We start from the raw sequence: 27117 nt of genomic DNA on the forward strand, positions 1-27117 counted from the left end.
ACATCTACGTCTTCTTTCCGGGACCCTGGTTCCGTCTTGATGGAAACACTCTCTGGGTTGGGAAATTCCATGGCACTGTTGTGATAAGAGTTCTCTTATGTGATAGTATTGGTCTCAGCTGGTAAAAAGGCACAACTGTAATTGTTAAATATGAATTAACTAGCCATTTTGTTGGTTATAAAGGAGCTTTAAATAGATGACATATGGACAAAAAACTAAGGATTTTTCGGTCAAAGAGCCATTGAAGAGATTTAAAAAAAAAAACAATCTGTAAAAATTGTTGATTTATCATTTACTGTTTCACCTGCAATACACGGGCGCTTTTACTAATAAAACGACTAAAGAATGACCGCTCAGTTACGGAATTGACAGAAACAATAGCAATGTTGGCTTCACCAAGTGAGTCCTACAGAAAAAAAAAACATTGTTCAACGGTAGACTTTTCAATTAAATTGTTATTTTATTTTATGATAATTATTAAAGTTTTTATATTTGTTGATATTATTACAAAAAAATAACTTGATGACGTCTATAATTGACATTAAGGGTAAATGTAAGTCAAAAATGTTGTAATGGAATTAACTAATAGACTCGGATGGATTCGTATTACTTTCGAATTTACTCTCGTCTGTCACGTTTTTGTCTTTGCTGGTGTTTGGTAGATCAATATGTTACATCGTGAAAATTATTAGAACTGATAAGTCTAAGTGATATATTTTTACAATAAACACCAATTAAGGATCATGGATGGTATTTGGTCAATTATACAACCAGAAGCTACTTACATATTAGGCAAAGCGCGGCCGTCAATTCCAAAGTGTTGAAGAAACGTCATTAAGGAAGTAGAACCGCTTGCATTATTAAGAACTTCGATAGAAACATACGATGGTTATTGAAATAATATCAAATCGACTAAATTTAACCCAATTATGTGTAGTTAATACAAATTGTTGATTCTAAAGAAGGAATTGCAAGGTTAGGAAGAAAATGTGACGTCCAATAAATGTTGCCATAATCCAAAATTGAAAATCCCTGTGTCTGGGGTAATATAAAAATTTTAAAAACAATATTTTCAAGAGTAAAAACATGTTCTGCGTAAGCTTTTTTACAATTTAAGTACGGAAACAAAGGTCCCTTAGTAAATTATTTATGTAGTTATTCAAATTAAAACAGTGTGCTTTAATGTATGGTACTTTTTTATTGGTCAATAATATTTTAAACTATTATCCATTAGTTATGTTTTGTAAAAAAAAAGTTAAGTAAAAAGAGACACTCGCTTTGTTATACAAGTAAAGAGACAAAAATAAAAAAAATAACAAAACTTTATTACTTTATTTCCAATTTTTACCGAACGATCAACAACATGAAGGAAAAAAGTTTTTCTGCAACTCTAAAAACATTTTTGACACATTTTTGCAGTAGGTATTGTAGGTAGATTTTGAAATTAATTAGAATTATCCCTTTAAAAAAAGACAAGGATAATTAATTTAATAGTTACCAACGCCTTTTTACACTATATAAAATGATTTAGTGCATGATGAGTTAACAAAAACAGAACGTTTTTAATTTGAATAGATAACAGAAGAAAAAAATAACCAAATCCGTGATATTTAGGTGCAAAATTAATATATGTTAGTGATTAAATGTAGCTTCATTATACATAGTAATTTATAACATAGCAAATAGCCAGACACAGAAAAAAAATACAATTATAATCTAGGGGCCAATCCGGTGCTACAAAATAATACTACTTATAAGAAGATAAAGTAACCCAACACAGGAAACGCTTCTGAAAACATATTTCAAGTTCTCTAAACGGTTAAACTTACATACCTTTCTTTATCTGTGGTGTGTATTTACTACACATTGCTTCTAATAACTTTAATAACTCTATATAATAAATTCTGGGTTCAGATTTTAGTTATTCCTCTGCTATACATTTCGACGGTCCCGTAGAACAATGTCGGATCTGCAAAAAAGCAAAAATCGTTTTTTTGGCTTATTTTAAATTTCTTTTCTTGCTTTTGTAGTCTGCGTTTTCAGATTTTTTTTATCTTAATTATTTCAGAAGTTATTGAAACAAACAAAGTCGGTTGTGACATACTGTCCGGAGAACATTGTCAGTAGTGCACAACCGACTTTGTTCGTTGTCACAAGTCCACCATTGGAGGTTCGCGCGCACAGTCGGATTGTCAGAATCGACTTTGTTCTTCGGAGAGTTAGAACGGTATGGGCGTGCGTAAAGAATCAGTGCGTGCACATCAATATAAAAGTAAATTGTTGCTCTTTTGTTAGTAAGGCTGTATAAACTAACTATGCCTCGAAAACATAATCATCGTTTTAAATGTTTGCCTAGTAAAATGTATCCAATTGAAGTGAATGAACAAAGTGCAGACAAAAATAAACGAGAACCAGGACATGCCCCTAACGTGTCGAGAAACATTAATTGTCGAATAAAGCAGTTAATGGACATTACAAATAACATTATTCATCCAAATCTGGATAATGAGAATGAAAAAGAAGTTGTACTAGGTAAGTTTTTATTGTTTTCCTACAGAACTGCTATGATTTTAAATTACTTCATCGGGCCTCCCAAAAACAATGTCGGATTGTCAAACCGACAACAATCACAGAAAATAAATCATTTGTCTTTACAATGAGAGTTTTTAGTTTACATCAATTAAATCATTGTTAGGTGGTACTTAAATATGTATAAGTGATAAAAAAATATGTGTCGCCGTAAAAGCACATCCGACATTTTTTGTTGGAATCTGTCAAGTAGCGGTGTGCAGGAAACAAACATCCGACTTTGTTCTTGGAACATTTAAATTTTTTCTCGTGTCGGATGTTCACATTTAACATTATTCTTGGGAAGTTTTTTTCAATACTACTTTGTTCGACAAAAAAAAAGCTCGTAAACACCTGTAAATTTTTTTTTTTCTGTGGTGTTGTTGATTTAACTAAAGGGAGTGCAATCGTGCTTGAAAATCTATTATTGTATCATGTTGCATCAATTTTGTAAAGATTTATCTGCTGTGTAAATAAATTATTTAATAATATTATGATATTTTCATATTTGTGTTACAATAAAAAAATGTAATTTAATAAGTATTTGAGATTAACGGGAGTCGCTATATGCACAGCGACTAATCGACAGAGGGCGTGGCCAACATATCCGAGCATACCCGAAGTGAAGTATAGGTATAAAAGGGACACTTTCTTTTGAATCACAAACCATGTTACACAAACCTAGCGTAGCCGCTAAACTAATTGAAAACTGGGATGTTTTTCTTGCCTTGACGCTAGCAGGCGGTATTAAGGGGACACTTTCTTTTGAATCACAAACCATGTTACACAAACCTAGCGTAGCCGCTAAACTAATTGAAAACTGGGATGTTTTTCTTGCCTTGACGCGAGCAGGCGGTATTAAGGGGACACTTTCTTTTGAATCACAAACCATGTTACACAAACCTAGCGTAGCCGCTAAACTAATTGAAAATTGGGATGTTTTTCTTGCCTTGACGCGAGCAGGCGGTATTAAGGGGACACTTTCTTTTGAATCACAAACCATGTTACACAAACCTAGCGTAGTTCTAAAAAGGTTTGTTTACATTATATTATTACAACGCCTTTTCTGACGTTTCGTTTCACCCTCGGCTATGCTCGGATATGTTGGCCACGCCCCCTGTCGACTAGTCGCTGTGCATATAGCGACTCCCGAGATTAACATATTCAATGTTTTTAGATCCCTGTTCACGTCATGAAGATACTCCGAATCAAATAAATAATACGGATATTACAAAAACGATGAATCCAGATTTGAATTCCTTTGATTCGTCTCAGTCACCATTGTTGCAGGAAGAAGAAGGTAAATAATTTTTACTTTAATTACTTATTATTCGTCATAAAAATTATAAATGTACGTAGAATCAGATTTTCAGATACTTATGAGAAACTGAGTTTATTTAATTTTTTTTAAACCTTTTAGAGATTCCTGAATCACCCTGATGGTTCAGAAAAGATTCGACAAAGTTATATTTAGATGGAAGTCTCAGCATTGCTCGGATGTTCAAATTGTATATTGAATGGTTTAACCCAGACATATATACCAAAAAGGTGACATCCGAACGACAATACAGAGACATTGTTAATCAAAACTTTAATTTAGGTTTCCACATCCCTAAAAAGGATCAATGCGACCAATGCTATGCATTTAAAAATATGTCTCAGCCGTCTGATGAGCAGACAGAAGCTATCATTTTGCATCGCGATGAGAAGGAGTTTGCCCGGGACCTAAAAAATAACGACAAAGCCAAAACTATCGCTTCTGATTGGTCAATCATATGTGCGACTTTTGATTTTCAACTTGTCCTAATGGTAAGGCGAGTATTTTTTATTATAAACGAAAATTGTCCACCTACAATTTCACTGTTTACGATATGGCAGCGAGACACGGGATCTGCTATATGTGGAACGAAGGAATCGCAAAACGAGGAGCCAATGAAGTAAGTAGTTATTTGCTTGATTTCATTAAAAAAAAAGTTGAAAGGGGGGCTAAAGAATTCAGATTCTGGTCTGATAACTGCCCTGGACAGAATCGAAATAGAGTGGTTTTTAGCCTATATTTATATGCAGCTAAAGAATTCGGAATCACCATTACACACAGCTTCTTAGAAAAGGGCCACAGTCAAAATGAGGGAGATAGTGTGCACGCAAGCAAAAAGCAAGTGCTCCTAGGACAATTTATAGTCCAAATGAATGGAAGATTCTAGTGAGATGGGCAAAAATTGATGAAAATCCCTACGAAGTTCGAGATATGTCGCAAGATAACTTTTACAACTTTAAAATACTGTTAAAGAATAAAAATTGGACTAAAGATACCCAAAATAAAAAAAAAACGACATGGAGCTGCGTCAAGCAAGTTCGTACCTCTGGAGATCATTCCAATCAGCTGGAGTATAAATATGAGCTCAGAAAAGAGTTTCAGACTATCATCGTTCGTAATGCCACAAGACATTTTCATGCTATTGACATCGAACTTCATAAGGCGTATGATACCCCTTTGCCGATTCAAAAAGATAAATACAATGACCTTATAAGTCTTTGCAATTCAGGAATTATTCCTGAACAATATCAGACCATAACATACGGAAACATTTGTGTCAAGGGTGGTGACTCTGAATAATAATACATAATTTAGGTCTATTAAAAATATTCTATTTCGAAAATTAGACTATTAATGTTTGAATTTTATGTTATGATTAGGTACCACCCTGTTATGTTTTAACTTTTGTTAAATTTTCTTATTTCTTCTACTTTAAATAATGTGATAGTCGTACTTATGTAACGGACTCATGTAACAGACTGGGATTGAACAATCCTCCCAGTTCTGCTAGATTAAAACGAATAAAACTATGTTTTAACCTTTTCTTACATTTTTTCTCTATAAATAATGTGGATATCTCATCTAATATGGCAGACTGAGATTGAAATATCCTCCCAGTTCTGTTGCATTAAAAACGAATAAAAAATTGAATATGTTATTTTCCCTGTTTTTTTTTTATTTAGTGTCAAATTCTTATATATAACTTTTATTATAAAGGGGTTCCTTTACGTAATTATTACTAAAAAAAATAGATTAACTTTTTTTTAGTAATACTATAAACAAAAAAAAATATATACAATAAAATTAGGTTGTAAATACGACAAAAACTTATGTTTGAGTTCCAAAGAATAAAGAAGGATATACATATACGACACACATGTTTCATGCTATGTCCGTAGAACAATGTCGGATGTTTCTATACGACAACTCCTTGTCCGTAAAAAAAAGTCGGAAGTGATTTTTCTTAAAAACTACAACAATGTTGCAAAAAGCTGGTATACTGTATTTTTCCAATTAAATAAATATGGGTTAATAGAAAATGTCACATCACCTTTACATTTATTTCACTCAAAAAACAGTAAAAATGCAGAAACGAAACTTTAAACAGCTCTCCTGCAAAACTACGATTTTGCAGATCCGACATTGTTCTTCGGGACCGTCGATTTATACATTGAATTAAAAAATAATATTTTACACAGTGTTCAAATTCAATTAAAAATTTTTGTTAAAAATCGGGAGCAAATACACCAATACAAAAAACCGTGTGACCCTGCTACGCGAAGAGTGTGCTAGGAAATGACACGCTATAACGTTGGAAATAGTTGAGTCTTTAAGAAGAAGCTACAAGCCAAAAATGTGTATATTCTTGGTTACCTTATATCGTAGGTAATATGCATTAAAATCGTTTGACAAACGGAGTCTAGAAACGTTCAATTTTAAGCAAAAAACTGGTGTTTATTTGATTTGTAAATAATTTTATAAGAAAGCAAAAAAGTTAATCAAGAGAAACTTCAAATCACAGATAATTTTAGCTTTAATGCTGTATTTTTTAAAAGTTATTTCCTTCATGCGTTCATACATTTTTATTTAAAAAATATATTTTTTAGTAGTTTGCATTTATATTTTTTATTGTATGATTAATTTAATTTTGTATTTGTATTCTACTCAAGCGAAGCGATAGGAAAACTTTCAATATATCTCAAGTATATTTTTGGTAATCATAATGTACACGAATTCGTTATAAAGATTAATTGGAGGAATTGAAGTGGAGAAAAATGATAATGTACGAAAACCCATCGAACTACTGATGTCGGCCCTAGACTGCAGCGACTTATTAAAAAACAATTCCTTGGTAAGCAGAGATGTGCAAAATGGGTACCAAAAACCATTTGAAATGCAAAATGGAAATGGGTCAAAACTTTTCCATTTGAAAATGCAAAATGCAAAATGGTTTTTAGAAAAGCATTTAAAATGCAAAATGCAAAATACCTATTTTCAAAATGCATTGAAAATGCAAAATGGTTTCTGAGGTTTAAAATAATTATAGAATTTTTAAACAACTTTGTCATTTAATAATGGACATCAATGTAGAACAACTTGTGGAATAACAAATCATACATACTGATATGTACTGTGTAAAAAACAATTGAATTTGAGTGGAATATAATAGAATCTATAATTAACTAAAAATTGTCCTTTTTAATGATTTTTTCATAAGGCCATCATCATTAATTTGTGTAGTAACCCTCTAGTGAGGGGACATCCACCAGTGAACAGTAAAGAAATACAGGACAGTGAGACAATCAGACAATATAAAATGTTGTTTTCTAGTGCGCACCCAATATTTGATCATAGATTGTCACAGAAAACTCCAAGCAGGCGCACTAGAAAACCCACAGATAATATGATACAACTTTGAGAAAACCAATATATATTCTATATTATGTAGGTATTATGTAGCCTTAGCCATTATTAGAAGAATTTTAGAAGAACGAGCTTCTCAAAAACATCATCACTCATTTTTCTTCTATGAGGTTTCGTGATTATACCTCCATTTGAAAAGAGACATTCAAATGGTGCTGAACTCGGAATACAAGTATTGCATTTGATGAACATGTGCCTAACAGTAGAGTAGTCATGGAACATTTCAAAATCGGTTAATTTGTCTTGAAGGTATTGCAAGGCTTCTAAATCTGGAGTTCCTGCTGTTGCTGCGGAAGAATCAGATGAATCTTCATTATCTTCGAAAAAAATAAGATTCATCCTGTACAAGACTATTAGTTCCAATTTGTGGATTTACATAACATTTTTTGGTATTTTCTTTTAATTTCCTTATTTGTAGTAAAAACAGTGAACGGACTCTGTCCTTCTGTTCTTTAGGTGTCCACTTCATTTTAAAAAATGGATACGACACTTTAGCGCAAATTGTACTTGTAGTAGCGATCATGTTTCCTTTTAAAACCTTTGAGTAAGTGGCGGGAACATTTCCAACATCTTTGAAGGAAATACTTCATTTTTGTGGTAATGTATTGTGAAATCTCTCACAACCCTGAAAGAAAAATATATTTGGTTAAAATGCAGTTATGCAACCAAACTTTTTAACAGTATGCCCATTACTTTGAAACAATTATTGACTACAAACACATCTTCAAACTTTCTCAAAAAACATATCGTTGCCTGGTTAAAAAATCAAGATATTCACTTTATTCAAAAGATTATAATTCCAAACCCAACATAACCAAAATATGATAAGTAAAATTAAATATTATACACGTTCTTCAAGAATTATCTAAAAATACATACACTCACATATAAAAGTGTGATTTCATGTTTCAATATATGTCTGTGAAAAAAAAAAAAATAATAATAACTTTCTACCACAACACATAACACATACCCGTCACCCATAATCTCAAACACGTTAACACTTCAGCACAGGTTCTCCTAGTGAGGTGTTCACGTTACATACAATATCACCCACACACAGTTTTACCTATATCAACCTATATTCTTTATTTTTTATACCTTTTTTCTGTACTTTTTCTCTGTTCTACAATATAAACCACTGTAATCATTTGTAAAACGTGTATCCAAGAATAGACATAAATAAATAAATACTAAAATAACATTCTAAAATAGCATTATACAAACACGAAGCGTGCATAGGTAGATAGTTCGATGTGAGATATAATAATATTAATTACAGTACTTACATGATTGTAAATCCAAAAACACCACGACCACAGATTATGAAACCATTGAAAACACAAAAAAATTGCGCGGGACTAATGTTGGCAACGTAAAAAAATAGAAACTCCTATCTAAAATTTAATATTTCAGCGTCATGGCCCCGTGTTCACTATTTGAATCTGTATTTTTTTTAATGGTATCACTTAATTGCCAGGGCTTCTACCAGGTAGTAACTTGACAGACGTAAATTATCTCTAATAGTTAGGTTGAGGACCGACTCATATACGGGGCCTATGAAAAAAAGATGAGTGGAGATAACAGGAAGAATGTTGCAAAAAAGCATTTAAAATGGAAAATGCATTGAGAAAAGCATTTAAAATGCAAAATGGTTTTTAGAAAAGCATTTAAAATGCAAAATGGAAAATACCCATTTTGCATTTTGCATTTCCATTTGAAATGGATTTATTTGAAATAAAGCACATCTCTGTTGGTAAGCTACTACAACAATCCGGCCAAGAAGACCATTTCTATTCAATTCAATTCAAAAGAAACAAAGGATAAGGTAATTAAACAAAAAAAAAATAAAGGAATTCTTACCCCTCAAGAAATGAAGTACTCGGAGTCAACACAGAAAATCTACATCAATGAAAAACTAACGCCAGCAAATAAACAGCTCCTATGGTTAGCCAAGTCAACAAAAGCATTTGGATACAAATATGTATGGACGAAGGACGGACAAATCTTACTTAGAAAGAGCGACGACTCCCCTATCATACGTATAAAAGATGCAAACGACATACCACTGCAATAAGCATATACTGGACAAGAAGGAAGAATTTTTATACCTTGTGAAAATGGATCCCACTGACGATTATACGTTAATAGACGCAAAGGTATGTGAAGATACTACAGAACTAAAAAACTACATAAGTGAAGGAATTACTGACTTCAACATATTAAATTTAAATATCCGCAGTATTTATAAACATTTTGATGAATTTTGTATTTTCCTCAATTCTCTAGGATTTCAACCAAATGTGATTATACTTACGGAAACGCAAATGCGTGAATTTATCCCTTACTCCATCTCTGATTATATCACTTACTCACTTCCCTCTAAACATACTACGCATGACGGTCTAACGATATTCTATAGTGGACATAAAATAACTGATGTAATAGTAAATATCCCTAAATTTAAGTTTTCAAATGCCATACATTTATCATTCACGCTAAGCAATAAAAAATATTCTATAATTGCTGTTTATCGCTCCCCTTCCTTAGATTCTAAATCTTTTATCACAGAATTAAAATATTACATAAAAGAAAATAACTGCAACCAATCAGATTTCTCGTTTATAGTAGGGGATATAAATATTAACATAGAACATTCTATCCTAAGCCCAATTGCAAATGAATATCTTAATGTTATATATAGCGAAGGATATCTATCTTATATAAATAGCCCTACAAGATACGGTTCTTGTCTTGATCATATATTTCTCAAAACCAATAAAAATTTTATACCTAGATCAGCTGTCCTAAAAATTGATATAACCGATCATTTCCCAACTTTTTACGGCCATAGTACCTTAAAGTATCACCATCCAACTAAAGAACAACAAGTGGGAAAAAATAAAATTAATTATCAAACCCTAAACAGTTTTCTAAAAAAAGAAAATTGGAACACAGTTTTATCCAATGATGACCCAAATCAATCACTAAACACCTTCTATTCAATATTAAATGATAATATCAAGAATAGTCTTGAACCAACATCAACACCTAGAAGAAAACATAAAAAAATAAAACCATGGATCACGCGTGGATTGATAATTGCAAGCCAACACAGGAATAAACTGTACAAAATATACAAAAATCATGAGAACTATTGTATGGCAAAAAATATTCCACCTAATCGAAATTTACGACAGCAATACATCACTTATAGAAATTTTTTCAATATTCTTATAAAAAAATGTAAACATGAGTACTATATTAAACAATTACAAAAAGCTGATAATGATTCTAAAAAAACTTGGCAAGTCATAAATGAAATAACAAATAGAAAACATAAAGTAAAAACATTCCCTGAAAAAATTGTTACAGATGATAAAATAGTCATAACGGACATAAGAAATAATGCAAATAAATTCAATGACTTTTTTACAAATGTTGCCTCAGATATAATAAATAACAACCCCGCATTTCAAAACCATATACATCAACCCACTCAAATGGACGAACACTCTGAAAATTGTCCTAAATTATCTCAATTTAAACGTGTTACCGAATCTGAAATAATAAAACACATTTTTTTTTTATTTTTTTTTTTATTGAATAAATAGTTAATACATAATATCAAAAAACAAGTCCTGCTAAGCCGATTGAATTGGCTTGTCAACAGGTGCTTAAAGTTAGTTTCAAATACATTTTTTAAAGTTATAATTTACATCTTATATCTACAGAATTAACAATTTTTTCATACAATATTTCATACATATTAAAATAAATATTTTTTTTCCGATAGCCAATTTTTCACCATATATTTAACCTTATTCATAGATTTACATTGCTTTATAGTGTCAGGTAATAAATTAAATATCTTCGGTATGTTGTATTCAAACGTTCTCTGTCCGTATTTATTATTAAATTTCGGAACTATTAACCCGTCATTGCGCGTGAATCTAGTACTGTATTTATGTTCTAATTTTTCTTTATGCTGCGGGGTAAATATATACTGAATTATGATTTTTTGCCATAGTATAGCCTTAACAGGTAAAATTTTGGCACTCTGAAACAGCAACGGTGTATTATGTCTCTGTTTAAAAATATTAGGGACGACTAGTAATTTTACAATTGCGTTTTGTACAACTTGGACTTGTTTCAGATTGGTTATACTAGTATTTCCCCATATGGTTAATCCATATCTTATAATAGATTCTGCCATTGACATATAAATTATTTTAAGTGTTTCAATTGATAGGAAAAAATTTAATGTGTACATTCTGCCAGCAATTGATCTGAGTCTTTTACAGGTTTTTTTAATATGTTTGTCCCATTTGAAAAAACAATCTACTGTAACACCAAGTTAGACATATTCTGTAACTAATTCTAAGCTTGCACATTTACAATTCGTCGGGATATTTTTATGGATGCAATTAAAACTATGAGAAATAATATTAGGATTAAATTGAAATCTGGCATTAGGTGATCTTATATGCATAACTTTGTTTTTTTTAGCATTTATTAATAGTCCTGCATCATGTGACCATTTACAAAGTTGATTAAAGTAAATTTGCATGAGTTCAATTGCAATTTTTAGATCTTTATGTGATATGACCAATGCCGTATCATCTGCAAATACAAAATGTTTAACAAAAGAGAAAAGTTTTTTCATTATAGTTACATAAATTATATATAGTGTAGGTCCCAATATGGAACCTTGTGGAACTCCTGCAGATACATTCTTTGTTTTACTAAAAGTATTATTTATTTTGGTACATATTTTTCTATTTCTAAGATAATCTTTAAATAAATTTAACACATTTCCTCTTATTCCATTTTTTTCTAAGGTTTCTAGCAGTTTTTTAGAGTTAATTGTGTCAAAAGCTTTAGAGTTATCGATAAATAACACAATAACATGTAATTTATTATTTAATTGATTATTTATGTAATTGGAAAAATCTTGCAGTAATTTTTCAGTATTTTTTTTTCTTTGAAAGCCATATTGATTTGGATCTATGATAGCGAATTTTTCAATGTAATTATTTAATTTATTTGATAAAAATTTTTCGAGAATTTTTTCTAACGCAGGTAGTATACTAATAGGCCTATAATTTCCCAGTTCAATGTGTTTTCCACCTTTAAATATTGGTCTAGTAATGCTACATTTAAATTCTTGTGGAATTTTTGCTTGCTTTATTATCGTATTGATTAAATGAGTAATTATTGGCCCAAGAGTTTTTATATTTCTTTTTAAATCAAACATTCTTATATTGTCAATACCTGTGCTTTTAGAGTTTTTCATTTTTTAAACAATGTTTTCAATATCAGTTATAGTAGCTCTTGGTATAAATAAACTGTGAGGCAGTTCTTCCAGTACAATATTAGTAGCTTTGTGATTGCATTTATGTAACATGTTGCTGATGCTATCCGAGAAGTAATTCACAAAATCATTTGACACAGAATCCTCAGTTCTATCTTTTAACATATATCGTGTTATTGTTTCATCACAATCGTTTTTGGGTTTACGTCCTAAAATATTATTTATCACATCCCAGGTTTTTTTTGTATCATTAAAACAGTTTTTAAATTTATTATTATAGTAGTTAGTTTTATCTTTATTTATAATTTTATTGACAAGGTTTCGTGATTTTTTGTATTCTGTTTCATATGTTTTGTTTGTTGGTGTACTTTTCCATTTTTTATATTGTTTATCCCTTTTATTTATTTGACATAATAATTCACTGCTTACCCATTCATTTATTGCATAAGGTCGTGTTTTCGGGCTTTGCACTATCGTTTTAGAACTACTCTTGTAAAATTTATTAAATAAAGATTTTATTTTTTCATATAATGAAATACAATCCTTATCCTCTATAAGTTTACTCCAGTTATAATCTCTGATATGTCTATCAATATCCTTTTGTGAGATGATTTGAATATACTTATTTGCAAAGTCTACCTGACGTTTATGACATTTTATATTAATAGCAGTGATAAAATGATCGGCAATATTATTTTCACAGACGCAAGCTGTTATTTTCTTGCCTCTAAATTTGGCAAATATATGGTCAATACACGTGCGAGTAATTTGTCCATTTGATACAGCTTCTCTGGTTACTACATTGATGCATTTAGTTAAATAATGGTTAGTAAGTAAGTTTTCATACGAAGTTACAATATTATCTTGTTCATCAAGCAAATTAAGATTTATATCTCCAAGTAAGATAATATTTTCCTTACTATTAATTGTCTCAAGATATGATGATAATTCCGTCAGAAATGAAGATTTACTGAAATTAGGAGGTCTATAGATAGCTATTATATTGACTTTAGTTTTGTCCTGGAGTATGAGCTTTCCTGATATATTTTCAAAATGTATTGATTTTAATGTTTTTAGTCTAAATTCAAATTTGTTTCTTATATACAATATAATTCCTCCTCATATTTTCTCATTGACAATCTTAACACAAATACAGCCAATGGTCCAGATGAATTGAGCGCCATCGCTATCAAGTCTACTAAACAATACATTTCGAAGCCCTTGCAACACATTTTTAATTCCTGCTTTGAAAAAAACGTTTTCCCAGACGCATTTAAACTCTCCAATATTGTACCTATACATAAATCTGGATCAATCTCTAAACTAGACAATTACAGACCAATATCGCTAATATCCCAACTAGCAAAGATATTAGAAAAAAATATTAAAATACAGGTACTAGAGTTTTTAGAATCAAATGCACTTTTGTCCACAAATCAATATGGTTTCAGAACAGGTCTTAGTACAGATGATGCTTTATTTAATCTAACAAAAAATATATACACCAATCTTGACTTAAATATGAAAAGTTTAAAAATCTTTTTAGACCTGAAAAAAAAATCATAATAACCTGATTAGAAAAATCAATAATATAGGAATTAAAAATAATTGTCTGTCACTTTTAACAAATTATTTACTTGATCGCAGACAATGTACAAAAATTGGTGATACTATTAGTAAACCAGAATCTGTGAGACATGGGGTTCCACAAGGAACAGTTATCGGTCCGTTATTGTTCCTAATCTATATCAATGATCTATGTAATATCAGTATTCCGGGAAAACTATTCTCGTATGCTGATGATACTGCAATCACAGTCGATGGTAAATCTTGGAAAGAAGTCTCTGAAAATGCAAATAAGTGCACATCCATTGTCAAAGAATGGCTAAACCAAAACCTTCTATCTCTGAACTGTGAAAAAACTATTTATATTCCATTTTATAATACCAAAAGGACGGCACCCTTAACTCACCTAAATATAAGGTTTCATAACAATACTTGCAACCCTGTTTCGTGTTCTAACTGTGTAGAAATGAATTCGGGGAACACAGTTAAATACCTAGGAATTACTTAGACAGCCAACTAAAATGGACAAATCACGTAGAAAAGCTTGTAAATAAACTTAGGTATTTAACTTACATTTTAAACGATTAAATAACATAGTTAAGATCAAAAGAATGAAACTGGTTTATCATGCATTGGTGCAATCATCAATATCTTATGGAATAATTGGATGGGGGGGTATCTATAATAACCACATTAAGCCGCTAGAAATAGCTCAAAAATTAATACTAAAAATAATGTTGCAAAAAGATGTTACCTACCCCTCCTTGCAATTATTTTAAGAAGCTAAACTCTTAGATATAAGAAAAATTTACTTTATGCAATGTCTGAAATATATATTTTCACGAAATGTACATTTTACAAAAAACGAAAATCGTTCTAGCAGTAGAGTAAATAATGCATATGACGTTCCACTATGCAAAACTAGGCTTGCGCAGAGACATGCTTTTTTCATTGCCCCAAAAATCTACAATGCACTCTATCAGACTATAGAAATTAGATCTAAAAATATATCGTCTTACAGCATATACAAAAATGTAATAAAGACTTGGATCACTACCATTGACACAAATACTTACCTGCTATAACATCCTACCTTTTGTAAATTTACAAATCCTTAATTTTTCTATTTTTTAATCTTTTTTTCTTAATTATAATTTTGTAAAAACGGAATTATTTTTTTTATAAACTGCACTAAACAAAATAAGTATACCCACGAACTGGCGATGCCTATGTGGGATTTTTTTTTTGGTATATATGCATACTATTCTATTATATTTTTTTTATTTAATTGTATCATTTTATTTTTCTTATCTTAAAGCTACCTTTTTTTTTATTTTTTATAGTACCTTCTTTACCTGTGAATGAAATGCTTTTTTGTAATACTATAATAATTTTAATAATGTAATACTTGTTTTTGTAATACTTGATTTTTGTAATTATATTTTTATGCATGTAACAAAAGAAAATTATTAATTAAAAATAAAAAATAAAAATAAATCAAAATAGTGATTTGGCATTAAGCTTCGCCCGCGGAGTTCTGAATTTCGACTTAAACAAATATCTGACAGATGCCTACCTATTGTGTCTTCTCACAATTTGTCCGTTGTCTATGAATATGTCGCCATCGATTTCGACTACTATGAGTCTAATATCTATGGGAAACCTCTTTACATTTTTGTCTCGCGGAGATTGTTGGTCTTCCTTTCGAAGTCATAATTTCTAGAAAATAAATAAAATAATGCATTAAATTTATACGTTTTGAGATTATTAAAATAACCACCACAACTCTTCAACACTTTGTTGGTGACCGCCGCGCTTTCCCTCGTACGTAAGTAAGTTCTTGCTGTCATTACTATCTTCGTTTTGGTGCTTGTTCATTGTTAGAATATATCGATTGATCACCTTTTACAATATTTTCATTGTAACTACCTTTTATCTTGTAAATAACTATTTATTTTAGAGATGACACTTAAACAATGTTAATATTATATACTTGTACGTTATGTGAGACAACTGGTTCGACCCACGAAAAACTGCGCCAGTTGACAGTTCTGCACTTAGTGAGCATAAATACACGAGAATTATTCAATTTAACTGATAGTTTACCGTTTAACGATGATTTTTGTATGTTACTTTGTGAGGCTGACTGCTATTGTTTCTGTCAAGTTATGTAATGTCATTTCATTGATCAAAGCAACCTTTTATTGCAGAGAGAAATATTGCAGGAAGAAATTATAGGTTCTTTAATTACGTTTTTCTTTAAAGATCTCTTCGGGGCGGTTTACTTGTACTTATTAATGAATTTTTTTTTTCATGTATACTTTATTTTCAGTTGAGATCAATTACGTCCAATCGCAAGAAGCTTTCACGACAGTGCCATGGATCTTCCCAATCCAGAGAGTGTTTTCATCAAGATGGAACCAGGGTCCCAGGAAGAAGAAGCAGGTGAAATGCCGTATACGGATATAAACATCCACCTCTTTGATGTAAAGAAGGAATGTTTGCAGCTTACGGAGAGTGTTCAGCCAACTTGTAAGTTGCATTGTGAATATCACTAAAGTGATACATTCAGATGAATGCAGTCACGACGGCTCGTTATTTTGTACTTTCTTTCTTATCATCCATCCGTTCTTTTGAATTTACCTTTGAAATAAAGCTTTGCAGGAAACAGTCGAATCAAGACTTATCACCACATTTATCAGCTAAGTGAATCATCTTACGTCCTCAACTAGAAGAATCATGACAGTTTATAAGATATCGCACGTAAAGTGTAATTTGTTTTCCGAATATAACAATCATTCCTTAATTCATTATTGGATTGATTTTATGGATCTGCACATTCATTATGAAGATTCTTGTTGGATATCTCCAAAGTTTTTGTAAGAGTTTGGCACCGGACGCTTCTCAAGAAGTTACCGTCGTATGGGATCCATCTAATCCTGCACAGTTGGATTGCGGACTTTCTCAAGGGACTAACAATTCAGACCGTAGTTGGCGTATCTTCGTCCTCTCATCATCAAATCAATATTATGTATACATTTTACATGGTAATTGAACATGTACATCCTATTGACAGACTGATTATTTGTAGTTTAACGGGATAATACTTTAAAAATCAATAAATTAAAAAAAATAAATATCATAAAAATTCTACGTAAATTTTAAAGACATATTAAAAAAATAATTGAACTTTTTTTAACTCTCAGATGAAGGATTATATTCGACTTGATATTTGTGTTCAAAATTGTAAATGGTTGTATAGACAGCCCAGATTTATTATTTTTTAATGATAAAATAATGTTTATAAGATAAGATTTTATGCATAGCATAAAGGATAACAAATAATTATAATCAATAATTAGTCGCCTGAAATATCAATACAAATTGAAAATATCTCCCGAGTAAAAATAATGTCTGGTTAGGTGGAAAATATAATATGCAGTAATTGTTGATTGAGGTACTAGTACATATTGAATCATATGGCGGGTTGGAAATAAGCCGACATAGCTCAGTGGTTTCAGAGCACTTGACCGGACATCAGAAGGCACGAGTTCAATTCCCGTTGGCGGAATTTATCTTTACTCCAGATATTGTCAGATATTGTCAATTTGTATTGATATTTCAGGCGACTAATTATTGCTTATATTTGTTAGTCCGGATTAACTTAACCTTATTGAATATCATAAACCTTCGAGAGCAACTCGTTCCAAAATCATTTTTAAATGTAACAATACTAGGACTGAGCATTTAAAACACCCGCTTGTACCTAGATTACAAGTTAGTAAGGATCTATTTAACTGCACGGAATGTAGGTACAAAAAGGCCGTACTATCATATATTTTCAATGAATACTAATCTTACTAAAGTCTACTTATAAGTTTTGTACTTGCATCTCTTACTCTTAATTCATCTAGACTTTTTGTTAATTCTTAACTTTATGATGTCATTTTCATAATTTCTTTTATATGGTGTATTTATACTAATTAAATTAAATAAATATAGACTCAAATGAAATGATTGTAATAGATGAGCTTGGCTTGTCAACTTACCTGTCCAGAAACGGGAATTCTTCCTAGTGGACAGTCAAAGTTCTCTCATATAGATGAATTAATGAAGAGATGAGTTAATAAACAGATATTCGAAAGTAATTCAGACCGGCTCAAGAATTGGGGCTCTGTAAAAGTCAGAGTAATCTGGCTTCCAAGAAACTGGGCGTCTTGTTTAGGTCTAGTAGATCCTTCAACAGTGACAAGGTGCTAACCCTGCAAAAATTTAAAAGTACGACAAACAATTGAACTTTGGAGCCACCTCTGGACTAGAACCCAAAATACGTAATAAACCTATTTTGGAGGAGTTTGAATTATGTTGCCAATTTAAGTAGATTGTTTGCTGGATGATTCTGCGGTTCTCCAATCCATAGAATCCACAATTCGAATATTTTAATTATTATTTTATTTTCACAAACTCACGTTACAACAATTTAACAAAAGCACAGCGCGTACGTTAGAGGGTATTTAGCGCTAAACCGGCGGCTGAAATCACTGGAGAGAGAATGTATTATTTGCCGCGCGAGGCATCTCGCGTCTGGGTTATAATGATACCAGTATCACATGAATGTAGGGAAAGGTACACATTATTATCCTTTTCGGGAGGTGTAAACTGCCTTGACGTTACCCTACACCAGTGATACTCAACCTTTTTCTTCTGCGGGCCACATTCATATGTTTGCAAAGCTACGCGGGCCGCAACACTATACTGATCAGTGTTGCCAACGGTGTGAGCTTGATTCCCCCTTTTATTATTCGAAATCCATGGGGGGGGGGGGTTGTTAGAGAATTTTCTGAAATCCATGGGGGGGGGGGGGGTTGTTACAAAACTTCGCTGGAAAAAAAAAATTCCGCACAGCCAAAAATATCATATGTAATTCTCCGCAACAATTTTTCGAAATCCATGGGGGGTGGGGTAGCTACGGAATTCCATTTTCCAAAATGGTAGTAACACTGGTAACCATTTAACTTTTGAACTGTCAAAAATTTATGTGTTGCCACGAGCAAATATATTTGCGCGCATATTTGTCTGTCAAATCTTTGTTTTTTAGAGATAGATCTAGCCTGTGCAGTTATGGTGTGCAGTAGCAACACTCTTATATTATATTATATAGATAGTATATTATACTTATACTATCCTCTTCGGGTTTCAATGTCTGTACGTCAAAGTCGCAATAAATCTCTAATTAACGTGATATAGAATGCCAGATTTTGTAAATCATGTTCCTGATATTAAGTGTATTGAGGGCCGCACAAAATAGCTCGGCGGGCCGCATGCGGCCCGCTGGCCGCAGGTTGAGTATGACTGCCCTACACTATTCAATTATGTGCAAAAAAGGGCGATCCGATGGATTGAAAATCGGCTGGTACAGACCGATTGCCATCTCAAATGCACGGACGCAATGTAGGCATGCTGAGTCTGTTCTACATGTATTTAAATGATGCATGCTCTAAATCTCTCGTGCATCGAGAACGTGTCATTTCTTTGACTTGTTTTTGTGAAAATTTTTTTTAATTAATTTTAAAAAATTATAATTTTTTTTTTTTACTATTATCTAAAAATTTAATATTTTAAATGTTTTCTTATTAGTCGCACAGTCACAACCAAAAATCCGTTTTTTTTTTTTTATTTTAGCCATTTTAGCAGTAATGTACAAAGTGATAAAATGTTAACTTTAGATTTACCCAAAATAAAGGAATGAATAAGTAAATGTGTGGAACGCGATCTGTTTTTCCTCTTTCTAGACCCGCATTGATTAATACATTCCTATAGCCCCTACCTTAACCCATATCCTAACCCAAAGCTGCCCAAACGGGTGGCGATATTGATCCCCTGTACAGACAGAGACAGGTGCGCTCTTGTGATTTGTCTTATGCGTGTATTATTCCAGGCAGCATCAATGTGGAGACTGTTCCCATCAAAGTAGAACCAGGACACCGAGAAGAAGAAGGAGGAGAAATTCCTCGTACGGAAATGTATCTTTTGGATGTTAAAAAGGATTGCTTTGAGTCCTCCGAACGTACTATCCAGACTGCAGGTAAAATGGATTTTTGTAATTGTTTGCCGTACTTATCTGTTTAAATTGTCTATATCCTACACATTGAGCGTTATCCAACATCTTTTTCAGACTTAATAACGGACTTGAAGACGCATCCTGGAGAAAAATCTTTTTCATGTTCCCACTGCAGCTATTCATGTCCTCGAAAAGGAACTTTAAACCGTCACATGCTTACCCATACCGGAGAAAAACCTTATTCTTGTACTTACTGCAATTATGCGTGTTCTGAAAAGGGAAAATTGAAATGTCACACGCTTATCCATACTGGAGAAAAACCTCATTCATGTTCTCACTGCAGCTTCTCATGTTCCAATCCGGGAAATTTGAAACGTCACATGCTTACCCATACAGGTGAAAAACCTTATTCATGTTCGTACTGCAGTTGCACATTTTCTCAAAACGAAACATTAAAACGTCATATGCTCACCCATACTGGAGAAAAACCTTATTCATGTTCCTACTGCAGCTACGTATGTTCTAAAAAGGGAAATTTACAACGTCACCTGCTTACCCACTCGGTAATAAAATCTTATTCGTGCTCCTACTGCAGCCATACATGCTCTGAAAGGAGAAATTTAAAACGTCACATGCTTACTCACTCTGGAGAGAAGCCTTATTCATGTTCTCTTTGCAACTATTCATGTTCTCTTAAGCGTTATTTAAAACGTCATATGATTTCCCATACTGGAGTAAAGCCTTTTTCATGTTCACACTGCATTTATTCCTGTACTCGAAAGGAATATTTAAAAAGTCACATGCTGTCTTGCAGTAAAAAACTACCATTTGTGTGATACGATTGAAGCCATACTTTTTAACGTATCAAACTTACCTGCCACTCTTGTAACTTCGGTAACTGAAATATCCCTAATATTTTACCAAGCGAAAATGAATAAAATTTATTGTATATTGGTGGAAAGCAGTATCTTTGTCTTTTGACATTTTTGATGAAAATTAAACAATTACTTTGTTTGTAACCACTAAACTATTCTTATAACTATGCTAAAAAAATTAAATATATAAGAAATCGTGGTAATAAAAAAAGACATTTTAGTATATATATATTTTTTAATTTCTTAATTTTATTGTGTACCACCCAAGTAAGATATAATTATTATGTTAGTACATTTACATTACTCTCACTAATTTTAAGAATGTACAGTTTTCTCTTAAATAATTAGTTTATTCTCTTCTCGGTTTTCTATCGGGAAGGACATTGTATATATATATACCCTTATGGCCTATAATGAAATAATGTATAATTGATAATTTTGTCTTGTGTACTGTTCATGTACTTGTGATGTTTTTTAGGTTTTTTTTATTCATAAATAAAAATAGTAGTTTGCATAAGTCCGTTTTTGATTTTGAAGATAACTAGGCATATATTATATTCCTACGGTGTTCTGATTTTCTATTTTAAGTGCTGGTGGCGGTTCCGGCTTATAGTTAATATATATATTTTTAATAACTTGATTATTTTTTATTTGTAAGTCGTTTAATTATATTTTGTTGCGTATTTATCCATATTTCTATCAGATAATTGGGGAGGAACTGGATTAAACCAAATTATAATCAGTTTAATTTTGTACCCTGAGGATGCTTGTATTAAACGAAACCTGTCAATTATAATAAATTCTTGGTTATATACAGTTATTATTGTATTATTTCATTATGTCTAACCACAAAGTGACTGATTTCAACGTATAAGATGCTATTCTACCAAAAACACCAATTACTGGGTTGATTTTTTCTTTATGTTTTTGTATGTGTCGCTTAATTAAAAGTGTTATCCATACGAAGGCCCACGTGTTTTCTTAGATTTGTGGTGGTTTGTGAGACGGCATTAATAATACGAATGATATATCACTCACATTATAGGAGCTATATCTCTCCCTTAGCGGTTTATAAAATATTCTTCTATATTTGTCTAAAAGCGGGCGGGAGCGATAGGCAATATCAATTATTCAGCAATTATAGTTAAACAGGACAATACACGTTGCATCAATAATACACGATATTGTGTATTTTTTAATGTTTTATTTAATATTATTGAAACAAACAGTACATTGATTACAGTGATGAAACAATTTACAAATATTGAATATTTCAAGATGGGTACCTACGAAATGTTTCCTTCTAATGTCTTACATGTGGTATATACTGGCTTACAGATTTGATAGGCGGGTAAGGTTACCGCTGCCCTGGAAACCATATATTGGGTAACCAACAACACTGACATAGGTCACCTTAAGTGGCTCGCTACGTTTAGTAACTCAGCAGTGCTATCCGAGTTTATGGGGTGAGTATTTAGTAGGTCTTGCCGGAGGATGCGTCTGCCCGCTTAATGTGATGATTTGGAAATATTGGTTGAAGGAGACCTTTTTACTACTCCAGCAGGACTCTCTCGACCCCATTTCTTTAGACTGATTCGTGGATGGTTTGAGAACTCAGTCATCATGGAGAGAAATCATTTCTATGTTCCCGATGGTTATCTCCGTCACCGACAACATAAGACTATTTTATCTCCCGGCCTGCAGAGCTAACTTGCCAATGGTCATGCCTGTGGGGAGAGCAATCTTGCTGTTGAACAGAATCAATTCGGATATCGACATTTTTAGTATTAATGAAGCTTCCTTTAAAAGGAAAACTCTATTATTACTGGTAAAGTTGATATACCCACTGTTTATATTAATGTAAGAATTCTAATTATCAAATGTATTTTAAAAACGCATTAAAATAAACAATTTTGGATTGACCCATCAGCCCGTCAATCCTGGACCCACTGACCTTCAGATTTCTACTCACCTCTCACACCCTTTTCCTTCCCAGAACACCGTATCCCACCACACAGCTTGAAATGCCAAAGATGACAGGGCCGCCTATGTGTAGCTTACCTATAAATAAATGTATATTTAGTATTTACTGGGTAACGTTTGTAATAGGGCAGATTGTTTTTTATTTTATTTGAGAAATTCAAAATGCCTATATATTTAATGAAAATCCCTACACCATACGAGAAAAAACACAACGTTTTGTTGACGTGCGATTCAGGGTTAGTGGTTAACCTTAAATTTACAGAAAATATATTTTGACATGTTCCTAGAGCTCCTCGCAGAGATCAAGTTATTTTATCAATAATGGCGGCTCGTGTAGAACTATTGTTTCTTGCTCTAGCAACTCTTTTTGGAGACATCTGTTAATACAAACATCCGCAAATTGTCTTGTCGTGAAAATCAAAATCACTACCGCGCAATTTTCAATTTCTCTTTCTTCAAATTATTAATTCTACATGTATTTATTAAAAAATTCCCAACACAAGAATTGATGTGTCTTGTCCTGTGTTTGGTGAACCAAAACAGAAAATAAAAAAAAAAAATTTTTCAACGTAATGACAATAAACAACAACTTTTTGCAATTACAATTTAAAAAAAAAAAAAATAATGTCGCACCATATTGCTAAAACACCGATATGATGTTCGCGCATAATATAAATTAATGTCACGTAAAATCAGTCTTGTAAATACAATACAACCATCAGATGGTAATAGTAACAAGACCAAATGAGCCGCAGTCATAGACATATGAAAGGGTATTGTTATAAGCCCTAGCTAGTTAGAGGATTACGAAATTATCCATAAAATTAAAAAAAAAACCTTCGATTACACATCTGCCCTGATGATGTACATTGCAATGCTGTCCGAAACGTTGACTAAAGAATGAGGTAGCGAAAAAGGGCATAATATCCCAAAAACAAATCACTTTAATACTATTGGTAGTGAAAATTTCAAATCTATGTTTTACGTAAGCTTTTTATTGAAAACTTAAGGAAAGAAACGAAAGTTTATTTTAGTAAAATATATTTTTTATACTAAACTTATAAATATTGTGCATATGGCATAAGTATATGTGTACAGTGGTTAAGCGTGTGTTTTATTAAACGACATAATATTTACACTTGTTAATTTTTTCTCATCTTTTAAATTGATTTTATTAAATATTACGTTGTACTTCCTGTTGACAGTAAACTTCTCTCACGTTAGAACTTTACCGGTCTTTTACTTACCGGACAGTTTTAAATCGGTAATATACTTTATCGAAAAATAATATCATTGCTTTTTCCCATCACTCGAGTTTTATTTTATTTTTCATTGTAATTTTCAAAGTATGTATTACAATTTGTAATACAATAACGAGTTTTTCACAGTATTCTATTGAGGGCAACGTTTGGTCATTTTTATTAGAAAAGCCGAACTCTAATGCACGATAAGGAAGCTAAGATTCTTACTTTGGTTGTATATTTTGAAATGTTTTGCAAAAAGTATTTATTATTTTGAGACCAAAGGGAGATTATGAAAAAGTTTATGGTTTTGCATTTGAGTAGTTCTTTTTATTTATGGGTGATTTTGCGCTAATCAGGGATAAACCGGCCGATTTTGCTCGCTTAAATATGGAAGGGTTCCATAAAAATTTAAGTAACGTAGGGGAAAGGGTTGATGTAAAATTTATGATAAAGAACTTTCCTAATCTGGGGACAAGAAAAAATACAATCAAAAAATTAAAATTATTTTATAGTATTTTTGCAATTAATTCTTTCATTTTGTTGCCAAACTAGAAAACCATAAACTAAAAAAACTAAACCACAAAACTCCCACCCATGAAAAACTCAGAAATCTTATGAAATAAACTTGTTTTTCATTATTGGATAGAATAATAAGTAGGCATCGGAATTTGACTGTCTATATATTGATATATCTATGGTTTTATATGACCAATTTGTTTCATAGAAAATGCCCGAACATATTGATCTAGTTAATGTTTATTTGTGCATACCTCACAATATTACATCTACGGTTGTGTGTTCTGTGCAGGCGGACAGAGGCCGAGATTATTGTAATATTGCACTACTCGGTGTGAAGTACACGATAATTGCGTTGAATTTATAGAATTTGACACTATTTAAATGACCAGTAGAATTCAATGGCAAAAGTTTGAATATTCAGGCGTATCTACTTTTCTACTGACGTTTATACACCACTTTGAAAAAATCCATGTCCGTAAGTTGTTCGTAAGTAGGTTCTTTCTTTGTTGTCTAAGTAAGCCCTAAGGTCCTTAATTGTTGTTTATTTTTCACTTGATTGATCAGTTTTACAGCATTCGCGATATAATATGTTGAGCTACCCAACACAAAATAGGTTAATATGTGACAGACGAGAGTACATAGTGTCTCCATTGTCTCCTGAAGCGATCAGTGGTTTACTTTATCTTGACCCTGTGCGAAATAGTTCATCCGTTTCCATGTATTATATTTTATAATTACAACATATTTTGCTTATTACTATCAATGTCAATATTACTAAACGACAACAAGAGTGTATTTTAATTTTCGCCGTTTCGTAAACCGGTATTGTTTATTTTATTTTATCAGTTTTATTATTTATTAAGGATGCATTTTCAATGCAAATATTTTGTACTTTATCTTATATATGAGACAACTGGTTCAACCGACGCTAAACTAAATGAACGTCAAATTGACAGTTCTGCATTCAGTTTCACTATTATGTGTGCTAACACACAGTCACTTAATACACACCAAAATTCTTTCAAATCCACCTGAGCGATCCCTCCTCTGTCATTTCATTTGTATTGTAAGGAGGAATGATAGATACTGATAAATTGATAATCTCGAGGGCGCTCTAAGCGCAAAGGCCTTTAGTATTTTTCTCCATCTATGATCTATTTGAAGCTAATTTATAAGCAATAAAATTAGTTAATCTTTTATTATAAACATACTTTATTTTCAGCTGAGAACAATTAACATTACACAACATTACGCTATCACATCAGTGCCATGGATCTTCCCAACCCAAAGAGTGTTTGCATCAAGACAGAACCAGGGTCTCAGGAAGAAGGTGCAGGTGAAGTGCCGTGTATGGATATAGAAATCCACCTTCCGGATGTAAAGAAGGAATGTTTGCAGTATGCCGAGAGCGTTCAGCCAACTAGTAAGTTCCATTGCTTAAATCGCAAAAGTGTTTCAGATTAACGCAATCAGAACAGCGGCTTGCTTTCTACTCCCATTCTTGTTATTTTACCTTTGAAATATTTGTTTAAACGAACTTTTTAACTTATTATGTCGTCAAGCAGTTCCTAATTGCTACCCGGCTCAGAACAGAAATTGTCTAGTGAGTCGGGTAGCGCACATAATTTGTAAACAAATATTGATGTCAATAAACGCCCGGGTTACCGGCAATAAAAAAAAAAATTCATCAAGTTATGGTGGCTATGTTTTAGCTCGAAAAGCGGCTCCCTTACCGGTGAGGAATCGACATATATTATATTATACCGGTTGCAACGCGCGGCTGCGCTGGTAATTTTGCGCACTGTATCTTTTGCCAGTAAACTTTCGGTATAGATTTCTGTTGTTTTGTCCGCATTTAGCAATTATCATCTAGTGAATCAAGGTGATATCTTCGCCTGCCTACGCCTGCACTGCGAGCCCTTCGTGCCTGCGAAATCCACCGCATCTTCGGCACCATCCTCACCTGAGCACCTGGAATACCCACAGTCTTCCACAACAGTGACGAATTTCTCCGCTTCTACGCCGTAAAGCTACCGACTTCATCGCTGTGATCATTGAGCATGGATTCACATTCCACCGTGAAGTGGGACGCATGTGAGCTACATGCTTCCCATCGTCATCGTCAGCAACAACTGTGATTACTCTGGCTACTCGTATTTGAACTCGCTGTAACCTGACTACGATCATCTTTCATTCGTATCTGCATACCATCTACCCAAACATGTTTTTTATTAAACGATTATTAT

The 27117-nt window shown here is 32.3% G+C and overlaps 1 protein-coding gene across 2 annotated transcripts; it reads left to right on the forward strand.

Moving 5' to 3' along the window:
* Window positions 1-15880: 15880 nt before the first annotated feature.
* Window positions 15881-21154, forward strand: LOC149413929 (uncharacterized). Of its 2 annotated transcripts, none has more exons than XM_089644043.1 (4): window positions 15881-16017; window positions 16522-16721; window positions 20128-20274; window positions 20365-21154. In XM_089644043.1, exons 2-4 carry the CDS (start codon window positions 16568-16570, stop codon window positions 21084-21086), a joined length of 1023 nt encoding a protein of 340 aa, XP_089500169.1. In that variant the 5' UTR covers window positions 15881-16017; window positions 16522-16567; the 3' UTR covers window positions 21087-21154. The 2 variants fall into 2 exon arrangements, with proteins under 2 accessions (XP_089500169.1, XP_089500168.1); XM_089644042.1 differs by having other exon boundaries at window positions 15914-16021.
* Window positions 21155-27117: the final 5963 nt, after the last annotated feature.

Source organism: Hesperophylax consimilis, chromosome 20 (genome assembly GCF_061612785.1).
Source record: "Hesperophylax consimilis isolate HC1 chromosome 20, BYU_Hcon_1.0, whole genome shotgun sequence".
NCBI lineage: Eukaryota > Metazoa > Arthropoda > Insecta > Trichoptera > Limnephilidae > Hesperophylax > Hesperophylax consimilis.